The sequence below is a fragment of the Rhinoraja longicauda genome, chromosome 16 (genome assembly GCF_053455715.1).
Source record: "Rhinoraja longicauda isolate Sanriku21f chromosome 16, sRhiLon1.1, whole genome shotgun sequence".
In the NCBI taxonomy this organism is placed as follows: domain Eukaryota; kingdom Metazoa; phylum Chordata; class Chondrichthyes; order Rajiformes; family Arhynchobatidae; genus Rhinoraja; species Rhinoraja longicauda.
This window is the reverse complement of record NC_135968.1, coordinates 14931661-14953319: the sequence shown is the minus strand read 5'-3', so window position 1 is coordinate 14953319 and position 21659 is coordinate 14931661. Positions and strand designations below refer to the sequence as shown.

At 41.4% G+C, this 21659-nt stretch overlaps 1 protein-coding gene across 1 annotated transcript in view; it reads right to left on the bottom strand.

Annotated features, from left to right (window-relative positions):
* The window catches only part of LOC144600812 (polycystin-2-like protein 1), a 36242-nt gene extending 26178 nt beyond the window's left edge, over nucleotides 1-10064 (bottom strand). The window contains exons 1-2 of the mRNA XM_078412703.1: nucleotides 9809-10064; nucleotides 6574-6687 (exon numbers count right to left, since the gene is read on the bottom strand). Of these exons, the coding sequence (XP_078268829.1) occupies nucleotides 6574-6687; nucleotides 9809-10064 (370 nt within the window). The remainder of the gene's footprint in view (nucleotides 1-6573; nucleotides 6688-9808) is intronic.
* Nucleotides 10065-21659: the final 11595 nt, after the last annotated feature.

Here is a 21659-nt window from a genome sequence, read left to right as displayed (position 1 = left end):
AAATAAGATGAGGCAAGGGGTGGGTTTGAATGATAGTTCACCTCAATGATTGTGTGCCTATATCATCAGTGATGACACAAGTCACCAGATAGTTTGATTTAGTGTTGTATTTGCCAGTAATATGGATGGGGTCCACAGATGAGGACTACAGACAACAGTTTTGGTCTTGCCAAGTTGTTAGAAATTTCAGCTCATCAATAGCTGGATGCCGGACAAGCAGTTTGACTGTTCAGGGATAGAAGATAGAGTTCAATGTTGTGTTTAGGGATAATATCATCAAAAGGCGGATCTTTGAGAGACACTTTAGGAGCAAAAACCAAAGGTAGTGCTTGTTGTTTTCTGACTTTGTTTGGATAGGTAAGTGAGTGTGGTGCTATGTGGCTGGGCAACAGTGATGTAAAGTATGAGCACTTTGATATCTGGCACAAGTCACATAAGACATAGAAATTACCTTTCATTACTTATTATAGAGATGCTCCTTGTGAATCAGGAAGGTAGAGGACCTGCTCTGCTGCAGGTCTCTCTGGGATGTCAAACCGTTTATTTGTTATCTATCAACTTAGCACTGTGATTCATTGTGAATAAAATACTTTCTGCGCTTTAGCTCACTGTACAGTTAAAGTTTCCTCGACTTTGATATGGCTTCAGGATGGTGCATTTGATGTGACGGTATGGCATAAAGACATCTCTAAAAAGTTAAAAACTAGAGCGATGTAGTACAGCATTGTGTGAACTCTTCTATGCTGGCACCTTATTGTCTATAAAAAAGCATCCATTCCAGATAGCGCGCCAACATTTTTGAATTGTGATTAGGAATTATGTTAATATTCAATGATACCTCACTCACTAAATGGTGAGATTTTTCAAACTTAATAAAATGTTTTGGAAAACAGAGATGAAAGAAACGTGTTTAAATTTAAAGTACATTAAGAATAGGCAATGCAATCTTTACAGTCAATTTTATAGAATGAAAATAAAGGAATTATCAAAAGTTAATTCTCAATGAATTTTTCCCTGACAGCAAATGGGCTGCAGTAACCATGTTAACACCCCATATTTCTTTCTCCAAAGGACAGAAATATGGCCGAAAATGTTGAGCAAAGAAACTTGAGCTAGCATAATCTGCTCTTGGTTATCAATAAATATTCATCGTCCCAAATGGGAGTCAAGTCATCCATGACATTTCCTTGTGAGTTGCTTCCCTTTTGTGTTTATTCAGATTATGCCAGTGAGATGTGAACTATAGAAAATTCCTAAAAATATATATTCACAACCTTGTTAATGGGTGGTGGATCTCTGAAACCAATTTAATGATAGAAACCTTTCATAGCCTAATGGAGATCTTCAACCTACTGCCAAAATAAGTAAAACATCCAGGCAAACTCTCAGTAATCAATCCAACGGATATAAAAGAGGATACCCAAAGCTTTTATACATATATAAAAAGTAAAAGAGAGGCAAGCGGGAACATTAGACCGCTGGAAAATGACAATGGAGAAGTAGTTATGGAGAACAAAAAAATGGCAGATAAACTGAATTCATTTTTCCTGTCAGTTTTCACAGTGGAAGATACCAGCAAATGTGTCAGAAATTCAAGAGAGTCAGTGGGCAGAAATGAGTGTGGTCACTATTACAGAGAAGGTGCTTGGGAAGCTGAAAGGTCTAAAGGTGGATGTCACCTGGACCAGATGGACTACACCCCAGGGTTGAGAAAGAGGCAGCTGTTGAGAATGTAGCAGCATTAGCAGGGATCTTTCAACAATCACTAGAATCATTCATGTATAACCTGAATAGTAACTTGCTCAACACCAACTTCTGCTAAACACCACTCGTCACTGGCACCCAAGCAGAAAAGGCTCCCTTTATTACTACTGCCTTCTGCCAGTCAGCCAAACGTCTATCCATGCACATATCTTGCCTCTAATACCATGGGCTCCTATCTTCTTTAGCAGCTGAACGTGTTGCACCTTATCAAAGGCCTTCTGAAAATCCAAGTAAACAACATCCAGCAACTCTCCTTTGTCTATCTTGCTTGTTAACTCTTTAAAAAAACAACTGGCTTGTCACGTAGCATCTCCCCTTAACAAAACCACAATGACTTTGGCCTATTTTATCAGGCGCTGATAAAGAGCGAAATGTGGGCAAGTGAGCCAAGCATAGATGAGGCATGGGCAAGTTGAGCTGAAGGACTTGTTTCCATGCTGTATGACTCTATGACAGAAACACCAAGGAAAATCAATCCATATTTCTTCATCCATCCAAGGAAATACAGGGTTAAAAATGACACAATCCTCTTTCAAAAGAAAGATCTCTTTATCAGATACACCTTCTGCTTTGCTACGTCAGTCATTCATCACTTCTACCTTTCTTCAGACCTATTAGACAGCTTAAGTGACGCTAAGTTCACAATTCCCAATTATTTGTTTCGGCCTGATTCATGATTCACTAGCTCATCTTCTTTTATTAAAATACAAAACGTTTAACACTAATTGTTAAATTATTACACATGTCCATCAGAGATAGTGAATTAATGGTGCTGCAGGAGGACCAACGTACAAATGTACCATTTAGAGTGTTTTATGACCAGGAGCACACATCATAATTCTCCTTGTCCACAACCAAAGCAGGATGTTTTAATATAACACAAGGTCTGCCTACATATCACCATTCTGCAGGTACTCATTAATTCAATGGCAATGGACATTGTTTCTTAGAATAAAGCACACAAAATTCTGCGGCTTTTATGTTGGTTAGATAAAAATTCATGACCTCAGTGCTGGTTTGTGTCCAAAAGTGCAATCTGAAGCCAAGATTAATTACACGCAGTGGATCACCAAACAGAAAACACCAAAAGAGACAAACAGATGTTGTGTACTTGAGGAAGCTGAGCAAACAGCAGAAATAATAAAACATCCCTTCTGGCCAGCTGCCAAAAACAGAAAACCAAGGAAGTAAACGGTTGTTATTAAGAGTGACCATCACAAACCTATACAGGGCAACCTGTTTGCAAATGTCAGCCAATTGTAATTTCCATGAAGAGATCATTGTGTAGATATTTTCTTCTCTGCAAGAAGAGGAAACAGCTAAGCTATCCAAACCCCTACAAACACCACTCGTCAACTACGGCAAATGTGCAAATGTTTCTCTAATTCTTTGAAACACGGAATAATCGTAAGAAGATAATCACAGGCTTCTTTTCCAACATCTGCCAGCAGAATGACCATCATCCATTCAGTTGCTACTGATGCATCTGTCCATCATTTAGCCCATGCTCCCAAACTTTCCTTGAAGACTCCACTTGCTGCATCTCTGAACTCATGTCTTTCTCAAGTTTTAAAAAAGAAATCAAAAAACAGTCTCCAGTAATTAAGAACAACCTGCTCTCTCAACATCATTCTTTCAAGGTTGCTGAAGCTTTCTGTCAGATGATCGGTTCACAATAATTAACCTTGGCTTCAGATCGCACCTTTTGGCTACCTGTGACCAGTCCAGTTGATTTCATATACATATTCAATGTTGTTCCTCTGCTCAAGAAGGGCAGTAGCAACAAAGCAGGAAAATATAGGCTGGTGAACCTTCCTTTAATGGATTTTTTTTTGTGAAGATTCTCAGTGATAGGCTAGCAATTGGAAATTATTAGGAATATGCACCATGGCTTTGTGTGAGGCAAGTCAATAGACAATAAACAATAGACAATAGGTGCAGGAGGAGGCCATTTGGCCCTTTGAGCCAGCACCACCATTCAATGTGATCATGGCTGATAATTCTCAATCAGTGCCCCGTTCCTGCCTTCTCCCCATACCCCCTGACTTCGCTATCCTTAAGAGCTCTATCTAGCTCTCTCTTGAATGCATTCAGAGAACTGGCCTCCACTGCCTTCTGGGGCAGAGAAGTCATGTCTTAAAAACTTGATTGAGTTCCTTGAGGACATGTCAAAGGTGATCGATGAGGGTGGGTCAATGGATGTTTTTTGTGTTAGTATTGCTATTGGGTTATTATTGTCACATGTACTGAAAGAAAGTGAAAAGCTTTGTTTACATTCTATCCAGTCAAATCATACTATACAGGAGTACAATTAAGCTAAAGACAAGCATAACAGGCAGTGAAAGAGGAAAATACCAGAGTGAAGAATATTGTATTACAGTATAATAGCATTACAGCTACAGATAAAAAGTCTAATCTCCGCAACAAAGTAGATTGGAAGATTGGGACATGCTCTAGATTATGGGAAAACAGATTGGTTGCTTGGTAATAAAGGGAAGAAGCTGTTCTTGAATCTGGTGGTAAGTGCTTTCAAGCTTTTGTACCTTCTGCCCAACAGGAGAGGGGAGAAGAAGGAATGACTGGCATGAGAAAGGGCCTTGATTATGCTGGTTACTTTCCTGAGGCAACGTAAAGTGTAGAAAGAGTCAATGATAGGGAGGTTGGTTTGTGTGACAGACTAAGCTATATCAACAACTCTGCATTTTTTTGTGGTCTTGGGTAGAGCTGTTGCCAAACCGAACTGTGATGCAAGGACACATGGATTTCTGAGTTTTAAGTTAAAATATTAATGATAGAAATATGATGAAAATGTGGTTCCACTGTAACATATAGCCCTGCAGAATATATCACTGAATTTCTCTTTCAGTTGGGCTTACCAAACCCATATAACCATTTAGTAGGATTCCTGATGGATCAGAAATTCAGGAGAGGTTATTATTGGTAAAGTTAATGAGGTGGAATGCTCCTCAAAATCATAAAAATCTCTGGCAGACAGGTGTAAGTGAAGATGGGGTGTTGGAAAGAAGGACAGGAGGATAGTGAGATCAATGTGGAGAATAAAAATATGCTAGGGTAGTTTTAGATCGAGAAGGAGGCGGTACTGAGGCTCCCATTTGGAAGAAGCCCAGGTTTGGTCCTGACTACAGATGCTGTCTATACAGAGTTTGTATGTTCTCCCTGTGACTATGTGGGTTTTCTCCAGGTGCTCTGGTTACCCCCCATGCCCCAAAAATATACAGGTTTGTGGATTAATTGGCTTTAGTTAAAAAAAAAAAAAATTGTTGCCACGTGTAGGGTAGTGTTAGTGTACGGAGTGATCGCTGGTCGGCGTGGACTTGGTGGGCCAAAATGGCCTGTTTCCGCACTGTGCAGGGTTAGTAGTTTTTCTGAAGTCTGGGATAATATTTTTTCTCCGGTGGTGCTGCCTGACTTGCTGAGTTACTCCACCAATTTGTGTTTTCTTAATGAAACAGGCCATTTATATCGATATATACGAGTCACTATGCTGATTAAGAGGAGGGGGGTCTCAGTACTGGCAATAACAGCGTAAAACATACTTGGCTCTGCCAGAGATCTGTGAAATGATCCCCACTGGTCAGCTGGTCTTTGATTTCCACCAAGTGCATTTGCAGGAGGGTGGTCGTCCAAGGTGACTGGAGATCAGACAGCAGGCAACCGGCCTCCTGCTCTGCCACTGGATTCAGCTAAATGCCTGGGGTGGCAACTCCATGGACCTTGATCTCATTCATTTGAATGTGTTAGTTAACGTTCATTTAACTAACTAGCTGCTCCCACCCTATGGAACTCACTACCCCAAACCGTCAGAGACTCCTCCTCACTCACCACATTCAAAACATCACTGAAGTCTCACCTCTTCAGCACTGCCTTCAACCACTGAAGGTCACCTCATCTTCTGTCTCCTTTCTCTGTTCGTTTACTTATTTATCTATTTATTCACTTCTCTATATTCTAAAAAATCCCTGTAAAGCGTCTTTGAGTGTTTGAAAAGCGCTATATAAATGTAATGCATTATTATTATTATTATTATTTAAAAGGGTTAAATGCAATCATGCGTATTGTTTCCTTTGTTCATTATATTGTTTAAAATAGATTTATATATATTTTAAACTTTTATTTTGGTATTAGCTATAAGAAGCGGTTGGACTGTTTCCTCTGGAGCATTGGAGTCTGAGTGCAGATATGACAGAAGTATTTCAAACAATGAGAGGCATAGATAGGGTAGGCAGTCAGAACCTTTTTCCCCAGAGTGGAAATGTTAAAGACCAGAGGCCATAGCTTTAAGGTGTGAAGGGCAAAATTTAAAAAAGATGATCAGAGCACGTTTTCTAGTCATAGAGTTTGCGGGTGTCTGAAATGTGCTGCCAGTAGTGAAGGTGGAAGCAGATATGATCGGGGATTTTAGAAAAGTATATCGATGGCGTGCTGGCAGAGGAGATTAGTTTAACTGGCATGGACCTTTTGGGTTGAAGGGCCTGTGCCTGTGCCACACTGTTTCATGTTCTATGTTTTTATTATTATTTTCTTCAGCGGGTTTGAAAAATGCAATCCATCCACTTGAACAGGATAAGAAGTGAGTGCAGGCAGTGGGCTTGATTAAGCACAATTCGGAACACTATTATACACCACATATTTAATAGAGCAACGTATTGCAGGAAACCTTATAGAAGAAATTCTTCTCCAATAGAAAAATAAAGCAAAATCTAAATCAACATTTAGTTGTCCTTTAAAAATCGATAATGGAGCTAGAAGGGAATGTGGATAGGACATGGTTAAATATAACTTACTTACACAAACAAATGTCCACAAGGAAAACAATGTAAACTATTAATTCACGCAGAGTTCTCCTGATGTAGAGCTCTGGATTGTTGGACAGGTTCTCGGTTAGTTTTGTGCCCCACAGACCTGCAATCAGGGAAAGAAACAAAGACATATTCAGTACTTAAAAGAAGTAACAAGAACACATACCCCATTCTCAAGCAGTATGTTCAGATATTTAAGAGTCCTGCCATGTGCGCAAGAAGAAAGCATACAGTAAATTGAAGGATCCTCAGAAGCACTGATGTACAGATAGAACTTGGGGTTTAAGTCCATAGTTCCCTCAAAGTGGCATCAAATGTGATTAGGTTTTGGCAAGGATGCAAAAGGTTCACAGGATGTTGCCTAGAATGGAAAATATTAGCTGCAAGGAGAGGTTGGATGAACTTGGATGGTTTCTCTGGATTGTTGGAGGATGAGAGACAACCTGATAGAAGTATATAACATTAAGAGAGACTCCGATAGGATAAATAGTCTTTTTCACAGGTTGGAAATGTCAAATATTAGAAGGCATAGCTTTAAGGTGAGAGGGGGAAGATTAAAGGAGATTGCTAAGCAAGTTTTTTTACATAGAGCGTTGGTGCCTAGAACACTTTTCAGGGGTGGTGATGAAATCAGATGTGATAGAAGCATTTAATAGACATGTTCTATATATGTATCTTTGCCTCAAATATCAAATTATAAAAGGACTGGACAAGCTAGATGCAGGAAAAATGTTCCCAATGTTGGGTGAGTCCAGAACCAGGGGCCACAGCCTTAGAATAAAGGGGAAGTCATTTAAAACTGAGGTGAGAAGGAACTTTTTCACCCAGAGAGTTGTGAATTTGTGGAATTCTCTGCCACAGAGGCAATGGAGGCCAAATTACTGGATGGATTTAACAGAAAGTTAGATAGAGCTCTAGGGGCTAGTGGAATCGGGGGATATGGGGAGAAGGCAGGCACGGGTTATTGATTGTGGACGATCAGCCATGATCACAATGAATGGCGGTGCTGGCTCAAAGGGCCGAATGGCCTCCTCCTGCACCTATTTTCCATGTTTCTATGTTTCTATGATTATCTGGCTTCAAATAGTAATTCATTCTTCAATGAACATTTTCCAATTAATTTTATGGTTTTGTGGATCCTCCTATCCAAATGGTATTAATGTCATTATAATTCACTAGTCAGGTTTAACGATAACTCTTTCAGCCCATACTCCCAGAATCCAAAAAGAGGGAGGGATTCAAATAATTATTGTTGTTGCTATCCTTCAACTATGACACAATGCGATACCAAAACATAAATCGCTGGAGGAACAGTGCTCATCAACAGTTTGTTTTTGCTTAAGATTCCAGCATCTACCATATCTTATGTCCACACAAATCCAGTTGTATAATCCGCTGAAATTACCCTGCAAAATGAAAGAAACTTCAAATATTTAAAGCTCGTAAAAAGTCTATTTGTTGCTGAACACTAGTCCAAAGCTTGAATTTCATTTAGTACTGAAAATCTAAATTGTTTTCCTACAAAACATAGAAACAAATAACTGCCAATGCTGGGTTACAAAAAAAAGGCACAAAGTGCTGCAGTAACTCAGCAGGTCAGGCAGCATATCTGGAGAATATGGAAAGGTGATATTTCAGTTTGGGTCTGAAGAAGGGTCCTGGCCTGAAACCTCACCTGTCCATATTCTCCTGACTTTTTATGTTTTCCTGCAATTTGTATTTGTGATGATGTCAAGACCCTTTGCATGCAATGTAATTTCTGTGTAATATTGACAACAAGTCCTGATGAGCACACACAAGAACAATAGTGTGCAAAGAATCCAATGGCGGATGCTCTGAATCTGCTCTCTCATTTACTAACAATATTATTGTCCCACTGTCACAATATTATACAAAAGGAAACAAAATATGACGAATTTATTCAATAACTGAACCTCTACAAAGATTTCCAAAAAATCCACATGAAGTAAAGAAAAAGTCTTCCGCATTGCTTTCTTGGAAACCTGGATCCTTATCCCAAGAATATGCCCTCAAAAGGTAAAAATTCCCTCCCAAAATCAATCCAATTAATGTCACTTCACTAATATCATCCATTCATCTAAACTTAAACAAACTATTTCCCCCATAGGATAATTTTCTCACCTTAAAAAATAGTATTTGTCCTCTTCCTTTGATATGAAAGGATATATATTTTTATCAATAGATTCTAGTTGCTACTTCTGATATTTACCCTATTATCTCCATCTGTTCTTTATTGTAATGGGTACATATTTAATTTCTTCCAAGCCACAAGGACTTCTTGGGAAAGGAAGAGAAATCTGAGTTAATGCCGATCCATCCAATTTCTCTTGAGCCATCTCCATCAATATCTATCATGCATGTCATTGAAACCAAGTCATCCTTCTACTAAAAAGGGTTTTATTATTTTGAATTATATTTTCTCCGTGGCCTACTGTTTAGACATCCACTTTTAAAATTAGGGAGCTCTTACTTTTTAATGTAAATTTAAGATATATTCTACAAAACATTCATGTCTTTTTGTAATTTACTCTCATATTCCATTTGGCTCTTTATGTAGCACATCTTTGCTAAATTCTCCCAAGTTAACAGGTTAACATGCGGAAATCCAAAACGTTTGTATCAGGCTTGGGAGAGGGTGCAGAAGTTGTTCACCAGGATGCTGCCTATATTAGGAGAAATTGGATAAACCTGGATTGTTTTCTCTGGGGTATTAGGGCCTGTGGGGGAGACTCGATAGATGTTTATAAAATTATGAGACATAGCTAGGGTAGAGTATTTTCCTCGGTAGAAATGTAAAATATTAGAGGGTATAACTTTAATAACTTTAGGCCGAGGGGGGGATACTTAAAAGACATGTGCAGCAAAGAATTGGGAGGCGGGTGAGAGTACCGGTAACACGCTGCCAGAGGAGGGGGGTTTGGAAGTAGGTGAGGTAGTGAAGTTTGCCAGGCATTTAGACAGCACATGAACATGCAGGGAATGGACATATGTGGGCCATGTGCAGACAGATAGAGTTACTTTAATTTAGCATCGTGGTCACCACAGACATAGTGTGCCGAAGGACCTATTCCATTTCTGTTCTGTTCCATGTTTCATGTAAATACCTGGAATTTAGAAGTCGGGTACATGTTGGAAACGTTAGCATTTCACTACTTTATTTTCTAAAAGCCACGTTCAATATAACCCGAACCGCTCTAACTTACTGCGAATTCCGTTAACGAAGGCCATGCAACATCCCGAATGAGGTTTGCTCTTCTCCGGATACACTGGGGGCTCTTCGCATCCGTAAGGGTTGGTTGGGTAGGAACTGGGGTTGTAGATAGCTTGCACTTTGAATGGGGTGCTCGGGGGAGAACCCTCGTACGCTGCGTTATCCCACGCGTTCTTATTAGATAGACTTCCCATTTCATGCACCTCTTGGATCGGTAACTTCAGGTCGTTGTCCCGGCCTGAACTCATGTTGCTGAGCAGAGTCTTTCACAGGAGCTCACGTTTTCTTGGAGTCCAGCTGTGTGTGTGGGTTGCTGCGGCGAGGCGAATGCACGGCGGTTCTGAATAAGGCTTGACTACTGCCCGGGTTGCACTGCCAATATCACAATCTGTCACCGCCCCTTTCACCGACAATGTTCATAGATGACGCCAAGCAAAGAGGGGAGATGCGTCCGGAAATAAAATTAGCCCCAGTGAAACGTGGCAAAAATACAAGGGGGGGAAAAAAACCATGCAAGCAGGGGTGCGAGACGAGAGGGCGATTGATTATGTCCCTCGCAGAGATGGGTCGCATTGCGATGATGGACAAGGACTGTATGTTACAAAATCCATTTGCCGTTGGCAACATCTGATTCACTCACATCCCTTGGCTGCGGTGGTGCGGACAGAGAGCCCAGGATCGGAAATCGTTCGAGGATTTTGGAGCGCAGAAGATTTTAAAACGAATTCGTTCTCGAAGAAATTTGGAAGTTTTAACGGTGGAATTCTGGACATGTGAAAGAAATCCCCATAAAATCTGAAGTTGAATTATGATTTGGCTTCACGTTTGCAATACCGCACGGTATAAGTATCCAAAGTTACACCGTGCATAAATGTGGACATAAATGTTTGCCCCACTTCCACTGACAACATTTCACCTTTTGTAATTCAAATTAATAGTGCAGATATATTGCATCAAACATATGGTGCATCAAACTTGCTGAAAACTTCAAAGCTTCTGGTTAAGTCGATTCTGCAAAATACAAATTTGGTTACGAATTTGGCGGCGCAGCGGCAGAGGTGATATAAGTGCCCCACAGCGCCAGAGACCTCGGGTGCTGTCACTGGGGAGTTTGCACGCTCTCCATGTGACCGCGTCGGTCTCCTCCGGGTGCTCAGGTTTCCACCCACATCGCAATGTCGTACAGGTTGGTAGGTTAATTGGCCACTATACATTGCCCCAGGCGTGTAGAAAGTGGATTCGCGTAGGGCGTGGACTCGGTGGTCTCAAGGGTCTCTTTCCATTTCTCCTTCCCATTCGTTCAGTCAATCAATTGTAATGGACGTTTGCGCGGTTTGCATTGAGCTGGTTACAGCTGAGGGAAACACTGTGGAATTGTCGCTTCAGAAGGTGATGGTGAATATTTATCGGTCACTACGAGAAGAAATTGTGAGATATTATGGTTGGTTTCAAGAAATCGGAGGAGAACATTTCTCCAAAGACGTACAGGTTTGTTGGTTAATTGGCTTCGGTAAAATTGTAAATTGCCCGTCATGTGTAGAGAATAGCGTTAATGTGCAAGGGTCGCTGGTCGGCGCGGAATCGGTGGGCCAGTTTCCGTGCTGTATCTCTAAAAACGAAGCTAAAAACAATTGGCGGCTCTTGCCTGCTTCCCCTTCATTAAGCCCATGGCTGATCTAATAGATCAGATCTACAAAGTGGCGCAGGGTTAAAGTTGCTGCCTCACAGAGCCAGATACCCGGGTTCGATCTTGACTACAGGTGCTGTCTGTACGGTTTGTATGTTCTCCCTTTGGCCGTTTGGGTTTTCTCCAGGTGCGCCTATTTCCTTCCACATTTCGAAGACGTGCGGGTTTGTAAGTTTCCAAGTTGCATCTCTAAACTAAACTATTATCTCTGCTGGTTTCTTGCAGCAACCCTTAATATAAAATAAAACGATTATTTAGATTGTACTCAATGAATGAGCCTCCATAGGCCATTAGGATTGTGAATTTAGAAGATTCACTAACCTCTGGGTGAAAAAATCTTTCTCATCTCAGTCTGGATAGGCCACTCCCTTATTTTAAAACTATGACCCTGTTTTTAATTATCTTGGCCAGGGCCCAGATCACCTCTGGATCTCTCATGTCATGTTTCATAAGAGTTATCTATGTTTCAATTTGGTCATAGAACATTGCAGCACAACAACAGGCCCTTTGGCCCACAATATCTGTGCTGAACATGATGCTAAGACCATCACTTATATACCTGGACCAGAGATGCTGTCTGATCCACTGAGTTACTTCAGCACTTCATTTTTTTTTGGAAATCATTATGTGCAGTTCTTTGTGAAGCCAATCTATTTTATTTCTCTTCATCATACTATCCTCCAGCCTAAGAATCAATCTGGTCAACCTTTGTCTTCTCATTATTCTTCAGGAGCAGTCATGCTAGATCCTATACAATTGCAGTAGAATGGTTTTACACTTGTACACAAACCCTATTGCAAATAAAGCCTAGCACACCACTTCCCTTCCCAATTACTTGCTGTACCTGCATATTATTATTTGATGATTCGCGTACAAAGATATTCCAGTTACTGCGAACACCAACACCTTTCAATCTCTCACCATTTTAAAAATATGCCTCGCTACTTTTCAATCAAAGTGGATGAACACACATTTTCACCAGTATCAGTCTGAGGAAGAGGCACGCCCCGAAACATTGCCTATCCATGCTCTCCAGGGATGCCTCTTGACCCACTGAGTTGCACCAGCATTTTGTGTCTTTTTTTGTAAAGCAGCATCTACAGTTCCTTGTTTCTACACTAATTTCAATATTTACCCTTCCATTTGCCATGTCCTTGCCCATTCACTGGGCCTGTCTGTTTCCCACAAAGCCTCTCTGCTTTCTCTTTACACCTGCCATCCAGCTGTGAATATTAGATAAACTTAAAAGTTTTGGCGGTATAACAAATTACAATTGGAAAAATTAGAAACATCATTTATATTGATCAAATTGATTGAAAGGTATTGCATGGAAACATGATGGCCCACTGAGCCCATGCCAACCATCGATCGTTCACGCCGTTTCTATGTTATCGTACTTTCACATCCGCTGTCTGTACACTGCACAACTTACAAACCCTCACATCTTTGGGATGTGGGAGAATAATGGAGCGCATGGAGGAGAACATGCACACTCCACACAGACAGCACCCGAGGTCAGGATCAAACACGGGTCTCTGGCGCTGTGAGGCAGCAGCTCTACGAGCTGCACCACTGTGCTAAAGAAAGCTAATGGTGATATATCTTCTTTACAAATCAAGATGTATACAGTTTCTATGTAAGTGGTGGAAGGACCCATGAGTTCATGAGATAAACTATATGAGCTTATTTGAGCTAGAGTATACCAGCACCCAAGTGTAAGCAAGGCATCCTCAAGCTTGAGGGACTATCTTAGCAAAATAATTCTCCTTTCTGTTCCTTAGCCAATTTATATATCCATACTATTACTGCTCCTTAGAATCACGTGAGCTTTAATTTTACCAACTAATCTATTGTGTGGAGGTTTATACAAAATATGGTGGCTTACATGGGTGATGTTTAAATATTTTTCTGATAGCTTAGTCCCTCCAGTCCCAATAACATCCTTGTTAATCTTTTCTGCACCTTCTCTAACTTAATCATATCCCGATGGTTACCAGAACAGGGCAAAATATTCCAGGTGCAATCTTACCAATATCTTGTACAGTTCTGGCACGATGGCCCATGTCTAGTACTCAGCACCCCATCTCAAGTGTGCCATGTACCTTATTCATCAAGTTGTTTACAACCATTGTTGCCCATTTCAGAAAACTATGACTCGTACCTGTACGTCTTTCTATTCAACAACACTTCCCCTTGCCTTTGTAATTCACTGTGTTTGTCCTGTCCTGCTTTTAACATTGCTGACATCAACGCATCTCCCCCCCCCAACAAGCTCATTGAATTCAATGCTCCCATTAAACAGAAGGTCAGTGGAATTACATTATCCACCCTAACAGTCTTGCGTGCAGTGGTCCCCATGATTACCATTACAGATGTCTGGTCGACCTTCTTGGGAGTGAATCCACAAAATCGACTGGTCTCGATGGAGTCCCCATCTTTGGCAAGGCTCCTCTCCCCCCCCACTCAAACCAGTTGACATAGAACATAGCATAGCACAGTCACAGGCCCTTTGGCACTCAATATCTGTGTCAAGATTAACTAATCCCACCTGCCTGCACATGATCTTTATCCTTCCATTCATTGCATATCCATGTGCCCATCTAAAAGCCTCTTCAACGGCACTATCATATGTGGCTCCACCACCACCACTAGTAGCGCATTCCAGGCACCATCAGCCTCTGTGTATGAAACTGGCATATTTCTCTGTATTAAATTCCATCAACCAATCCTCAGCCCACCTGCCCAACCGATGAAGATCCTGCTGGAATTTGGACAGCCATCATCACTAGGTACAATACCACCTACTTTAATGTCATCTGCAAACTTGCTAATGATGCCATGTACGTTCTCATCCAAATCATTGATATAGATGACGAACAGCGATGATCCCAGCACTGAACCCTGAGGCACATCACCAGTCACAGGCCTCCAGCCCGAGGAGCAACCTTCCACCATCACCCTCTGCTTCCTTCCATGAAGCTAACTTTCTATCCATTCAGCTATCTCTCCTTGGTTCCCATGGGATCTAACCTTCCAGAGCAGCCTACCATGCGAAACCTTGTTGAATGCCTTGCTGAAATCCATTTATACGTATGCTGCTCTACCTTTATGAACCTTCTAGGTGAAATCAACAAAAAACACAATCAGGTTCATGAGACACTACCTCCCACAAACAAAACCATGCCAACTATCCCTAATCAGCCCTTGTCTATCTAATTGCCAGCATATCCTGTCCCTCAGAATATTCTCCAGTAACTTTCCATCACACTGACCTGTAGTTCCCAGCCTTTGCCCTGCAGACCATCTTCAATAGAGGCACAACATTTGCCACCCTCCAGTCTTCCGGCACCTTGCCTGTATTTAATGATGACTTGTAATTTCATCTCCAGTTTCCCACTGTGTCCTCGGATATATCTGATCAGGCCTGGGAGATTAGTCGATCTTCATATGGGTCCCAAACTTCAGCACCTCCTCAATCTTTATACTGACTACTCTCAAGACACTTCCAGTGTCTGCCCCAAGTTCCTCAGTCCTCCACTGTAAAAACAGAGAAGAAATATTAATTGAGGACCATACCCATCTCCTGTGGCTCCATGCAGAATTGACCGCTTTGATTCCTGAGGGGTCCCACTCTCTCTCTCCAGTTACCCTTTTTCCCTTTATGTACATAAAATCTCCTGGAGGTATCCTTAAAGCTATCTGCCAGAGCTATCTCCTATCCCCGTTTTTGTCCTCCTGATTTCCTTTTTCATTTTGCTCCTTAGATCCCAAATCTCCTCCAGGGATATACTTGATATCAGCTGCCTATACCTGTCACATGCCTCCTTATTCTTGACCAAAGCCTCAATTTCCTATATTAATCAATTTTTTCCAATTCTAACCATATTTCCAACATCTGATCCAGAAGATTAAGTTGCACTGGATGCACGAGGAAATGGTAGTTATATTCAGCACTGGCTTACCCGTAGAAGACAGAGCATAGAGGTGGAAGAGTGTTATTCTGGCTGGAGGTCTGTGGCCAGTGGTGTTCTCCAGGGATCAGTGTTGGAAACTCTGTTGTATGAAGAACGCTGTTAAAAGATACATCAAGGTATAGATCCGTTAAAGATATGGGCACTGAAAACTGAAGGCAGGAGGAATTTATTCCGGGCAAGTGTGAGGTGTTGCACTTTGAGGAGTCAAACACAAGGGGAAAGTACGCAGTGGGAGCACCCTGAACAGTATTGATGTACAGAGAGATCTTGGTGTCCAAGTAGTGTAAGAAAATAACTGCAGATGTTGGTACAAATCGAAGGTATTTATTTCACAAAATGCTGGAGTAACTCAGCAGGTCAGGCAGCATCTCAGGAGAGAAGGAAAGGGTGACATTTCGGGTTGAGACCCTTCTTCAGCCTGATGTCAGGGGGGCGGGACAAAGGTGTACAAATAAGTAGCTCCCTGAAAGTAGCAACACAAATAGATAGAATGTTGAAAAAAGGTATGGCGAGGGTAATTGGGTAAAAGATTCAGGAAGTCATTTCACTGTTTTAAAAAGTTTTGGTTAGGCTAAATTCGGAGTACTATGATAACCATCATGGGGAAAAGGTTCTGACTGTCTATCTTATCTATGCCTCTCACAATCATATATACTTCTATCAGGTCTCCCGGCAATCTCCGGCGCTCCAGAGAAAACAATCTAAGACAGTCTAACCAATCCGTGCAGCTAAGATAGTAAATGTAGTTTATATATTTCAAACAGAATCATTCTTTTGAAGCTTGTGGAGAGGCGTTTGAGTAACTCCCTCTCCAGGTGAAGAAGCCGAGTCTGTTTTTGCCCCAGCAAAGAGTGCCATCTTATCTTCATTTTATGATTGTGTAGCCTACTTCAATTTAAGACAAATTCACTGATGTCAGGTGAAGGCAGAACAGATGCATAGTGCTTGGTGTAATTCTCTTGTTATAGATAGGAGTGACACACAGGAGTAAGGGGGTGTTAATAAATCAGTAAAATAATCATATTTGTCATATAATCAGATATTTTTGCATATAATCATATGCAAAAAGGAGACAGTAGCCAACCAGATATGTGCTTCTTTAACTGTGACACATTGGATATCGAGGTATTCCACTGTGGAAAGCCTGCCTTAATAATAAAATATTTTAAACGGACTCCTGTATCAACAGAAACAAAAGAGACTCTTGATTTTGGAAACTGAAATAAAAAATCAGAATGTGAGAAGAACTCAGTAGGTCACACAGCATCTATGGGGCAAAAGTTGTAAGTTGATGTTGTAAGTCAAGACCCTGCATCAGGAATACAAGGGATGAGGAAAGACCATCAGTATGCATCAGTGGGATAGAGATGGGATGTCAGAAGTGGAATGAGATGAGATAGGGTTGATCGGCAGATGGAATCAGCTAGGGAAAGAGGTGGGAAAGGTGAATAAAGGGAGAAGCAAACAAGGTGGGCAGCTTTCAACCATTCCCCAGCTCACTTGGTCAACCGATCAAGATCCTGCTGCAATTTTTGACAACCATCAGCACTATCTGCAATTTTGTATCATCAACTTTTGTATCATCAGCAAACTTGCTAATCTTGCCATGTACGTTCTCATCCCAATAATTGATAACTTATTTTATAACTGCAGGGCTACCCTCTTCCATTACTAGCTTAACTTCTCTTCTGGTCCCACCCCTATCCATCTACCGATTCCAGGCCACTCTTCCAGCCCACATCGGAAATGTTTTATAAACTTTTCCTTATGAAAGAAAACTTTCTCTTTCTTCTCTGTGCTCATTACCCAGCTTGGAGCCTAGATTAGTGCTGTCAAGAGCTTCCTCCACCTACTTTGGTCCACTCCTCGGCAACCTGCGGAAAAGAGAATGAGTTATGAGTGTAAAACTGGTCAGTACCATCAGCACTGAATAGGCTGATGGTGAAGCAACAGTCCCACTCAGAATACTTTGAAAAAATGCAGCCAGATTTCTGTGCCTTGTACGTGTAACATCGGATAGAATCGGATAATTTCACACAGGGCAGTGCAGGAAGCTAGAAGCTGTAGAACCATAAAATGAAGAAGCTAGAGCCACATTTAGAACCTTAGAACCAACAGCCATAGAATTTTATAAGAATATTACAGGAAAAAGAAAAGTAGAGAGGGTCTCTCAGAAACCAAAGTGATCGTCTATGCTCAGAGCAGCAGGAGATGAGTAAGGTACACAGTGAATATTTCTCCTCTGTTTTTACCACAGGAAAATATATGTATACTAGCGAACTAAGGACAGTTGAGAGAGATGACTGCCAGGAGGCCAAGAGTGGGAAGAGTGGGAATAAGAGCCAGAAGGCCAAGAGTGGGAATAAACCAGGCCTTTTCTGGTGATGGCCGGTGTCCAGTGGTGTTCCACAAGGGTCGGTGTTGAGTCCCCACTTTTCAAGTTATATGCTAAAGATATGGATGATGGAATTGATGGGTTTGTGGCCGTTTGCGGATGATACAAAGATAGGTGATGGGGCAGGTGGTGTTGCGGAAGCAGAGGGACTGCAGAAGGCCTTGCACAGGCTGGGGGAGTGGGCAAAGAAAAGGCAAATGGAATGCAGCGTAGCACAGTGTACGGTTAGGCACATTGGTAAAAGGAATAAAGGTGTAGACTATTTATTTAATGAGGAGAGGATTCAGAAATCGAAGGTACACAGGAACTTGGGAGCACTGGTGCAGGATGCCCAAAGGGTTAATTTACTGGTTGAGTTGGTAGTAAGGAAAGGGAATGAGTTGGTAGTGAGGTCGGGCCGGCGGTCGAGGGTCGGTGGTTGAGGACGAGCACGAGGTTGAGGTTGGGCAAAGGCGGATGAGACCACGGGCGCTGACGCTCGAGGACGGGCTGGTGGTGGGTGCTGGAGGTCGGACCTGCCGCCGTAAACAAAGGGGGACCCTGCTTGGGGGAAACCGCCGAGAGGGAAAACAAAGGGGGACCCTGCTTGGGGGGACCGCAGAGAACTGAGGGGGACCACAAATGGAATGTGTTAAAATGGAATACTTTGTAAATTTGTTGGTGCCCTTGGGTAAGCAAAACAAAGAATATCACTGTGACTTGTCATATGTGAGTGACAATAGAGTATAATTCATTCATTCATTCATCTAGCACAATTGGCATGCGGTACAACATGATAGAATGTGTCGTTGATGTGAACGTGACGTTTTATCTCCAAAAGATGGTCACCTATCAAGACTGACAGTGACAGATGTATCGATGTGTATCTGCAACAGAGGATAAATTCAAGACAGTTTATCCCTTCCGTGGCTCACAGCCTGTTACAGTTGGGCAGTTGTGGCCAGGTAAAGGATTCCAAAGGCTACTCCCCTCCACCTGCACACCACTACGTTGCTACCTGTGATAGATCTGTCTTGATGGAAGACGGGATGTTTCTAGGGCAAGGTCGATGCTAGATGGTCCATCAGTTTTATTCTTTCTCTCTTTAGATTCTCAGTGATGGTTTCTCATTTTGGATGATCGGCCATGATCATATTGAATGGCGGTGCTGGCTAGAAGGGCTGAATGGCGTACTCCTGCACCTATTTTCTATGTTTCTACAGCATTGGGTTGTCTGGAGTCATAGACAAACCAGACTGGTTAAGGTTGTTGGCATATTTTCTCTGCTAAGGGATGTTTGTGAACTAAATACATCTTTACAACAATAAAGTAGTTTTCATGCTTAACTTTACACAGTTGGTGGACAGTTTTCCCCAAAATGCACATGATTAACCAAATCTGAAATCCACCGTGCTGAGGAACCACAGGCCGCTAGATTATTTGTCTGGCACCATAATTCTGAAGTGTCAAAATGTTCTCAGATGATGTTCTAATTTCTGAATAAATAATTTACAACTCTGATTCCTTCTAGGTTCCTCATTTTGCTCTCCAAAGTTTATTGGCTGACTCATGTGTTGCGTCAAATGCACCGGCATGGACAAGCGACTGAAATTCCCACAATCTTGACAAAAGGGCCTTGGAAAAATGCTGCTTACATTATGAAAGTAATCCTGACACAGCCTAGCATACAATGGTTTTATTTGCAATTCAGGAAATTTAGAAACTGGTGGAAATGGTTATCTGCAAAAAAACAGCTGGTGGAGACCTGAAAGAGGAACAAAGGAACCTGTTTAACCATCTGCTTTACTATTGTTATTTACACTGCTATCATAAATAATAGAGGCCATTTACAGAATGACATTTATGTAAGCACTGTTAAATTGCCTGCGTGATAATTTTCACAGAAGGTTGGAGAAGAAATGCAAATATCTTCGTTAACTCTCAACAGAAGAATTTTATTCATTGGCGTGCGAGGGAAAATTATTCTGTTAAAAACGAAGAAAATTAAACATTAAATCAAAAGGGCATTTAAAAAAAACTAAACTAGATTGGAATATAGAAGGAAGGTACAACAAAGAACTGCAGATGCTAGTTTACAAAAGAAGATACAAAATGCTGGAGTAATGAACAGGTCAGGCAGCATCCCTGGAGAACATGAATAGGTATACAAAAGAAGGAACAAAGTGCTGGATACAAAAAAAAGACCCAGTGCTGGGTGAAGACCCAAAATATGTAACATATACCTGTTTTCCGGGGATGCTGCCTGACCTGCTGAGTTACCCCAGAATCTTGTCTCTCTTTTTACAGAGGGAAGGAAGCAGACCTGCACCCAGACAGTATTTGTTCTGCTATGTAAAGGCAATATTAAGAAATGCAGTGAAAGAATGGACCCACAAAATACCCGACATTTAAAAAAAATTATACGCCAGTAAATTAACCTTTGCACCATGTAAGCTTTTTGTAAGTCCAAGACAATGGCTTTGCGAATCTTTCATGACAAAATAGGTTATTTCAGTAACCAAAAAAGGACACAAATTGCTCAGCGGGTCAGGCAGCATCTCTGGAGAACATGGATAGGTGATGTTTCACGTCGGGACCCTTCAGCTACTTCAGTGACCAAACAAACAGGAAGCATTGGCAGATGGAAAAGTAAGCTGAGACCAAGACATCAGGTCACATGCAGCCTAATATATTAAATACTGATGGTGCCTCGGAAGATGTTTTTAGTAATTGCAAGCATTTTTTTTTACTTAACATTAAAAATATCCAGACCAAAACCTGTTCACCCATGACTCTTCCTCGCTGACCGACAATAATTACTGGTCAGACGAGTTCTCAAATTTAAAAATCATCATTCTTATTTTCAAATCTCTCTACAATCTTTGCCCTTTGTAATTCCTTCACCCTGGCAGACATCTTTGGGCTCTGACAAATCCCAGCTTTCTAATGCCTCAGCTACCCAGGCAGACATTGGCATTTCTTCCCACAGTCTCCTTCTCTTTGTGTATGCCCTTCGACCTATCTCTTTTTCCTCATGTGACTCAGCTTCTTTGACATTTCTCATCGCATGTATCAAATTTTGCTTTGGAGACATTCCTGTGAAGTATCTTTGAAAAGTTTACTATGCTAAATGTGTTTTAAAAAGCAAACTAGTGTCCGTGTTTGAGTGCAGTAATTGGTTAAACTGACAAAAATTGAATATACTGCCCCAGTACAGAACAATGCATCCACTAATTTTTAGCTTCAATATTCAATGCCCACGTAGGATCCTGGCTTCTGGACTGCAATCACGGTTTTATTTCTGCCTTTAATACCTCTTTTCCACGCTCTCTGCAGGATTTGGCTGAACTATGCTCAATGCTATTCTATCAGCAGGAGTAAATCTGTTGTGAAATATGATGTTGCGAAGTGATATATCTTGGTTATCTCTTGGATAAAACCCTTAGCATGAGGCGTCTTGAGGTGTGAGCATTTCATAAAAAGGCTCAATGGCGAAGAAGGTTTCCTGATGTCATAAACCATGTCAGGATGAGCCAAACATCACTGATTATAACTTCAGGGTAGAGATCTTCATGGAAAACATTTTTTTTTAATGTAGATACTTTGCAGGTAATGTACATACTTCATAGTCCCCTTTGTTCAACTGCAACACGGACACTTCCGATTTAACCTTCTCCTTCCAATGTTCAATAGATTCAGGATCAGTTCCTGTGGATTGGAGGATAGCTAATGTTATCCCACTTTTCAAAAAAGGAGCGAGAGAGAAAACAGTGAATTACAGACCAGTTAGCTTGACTTTGGTGGTGGG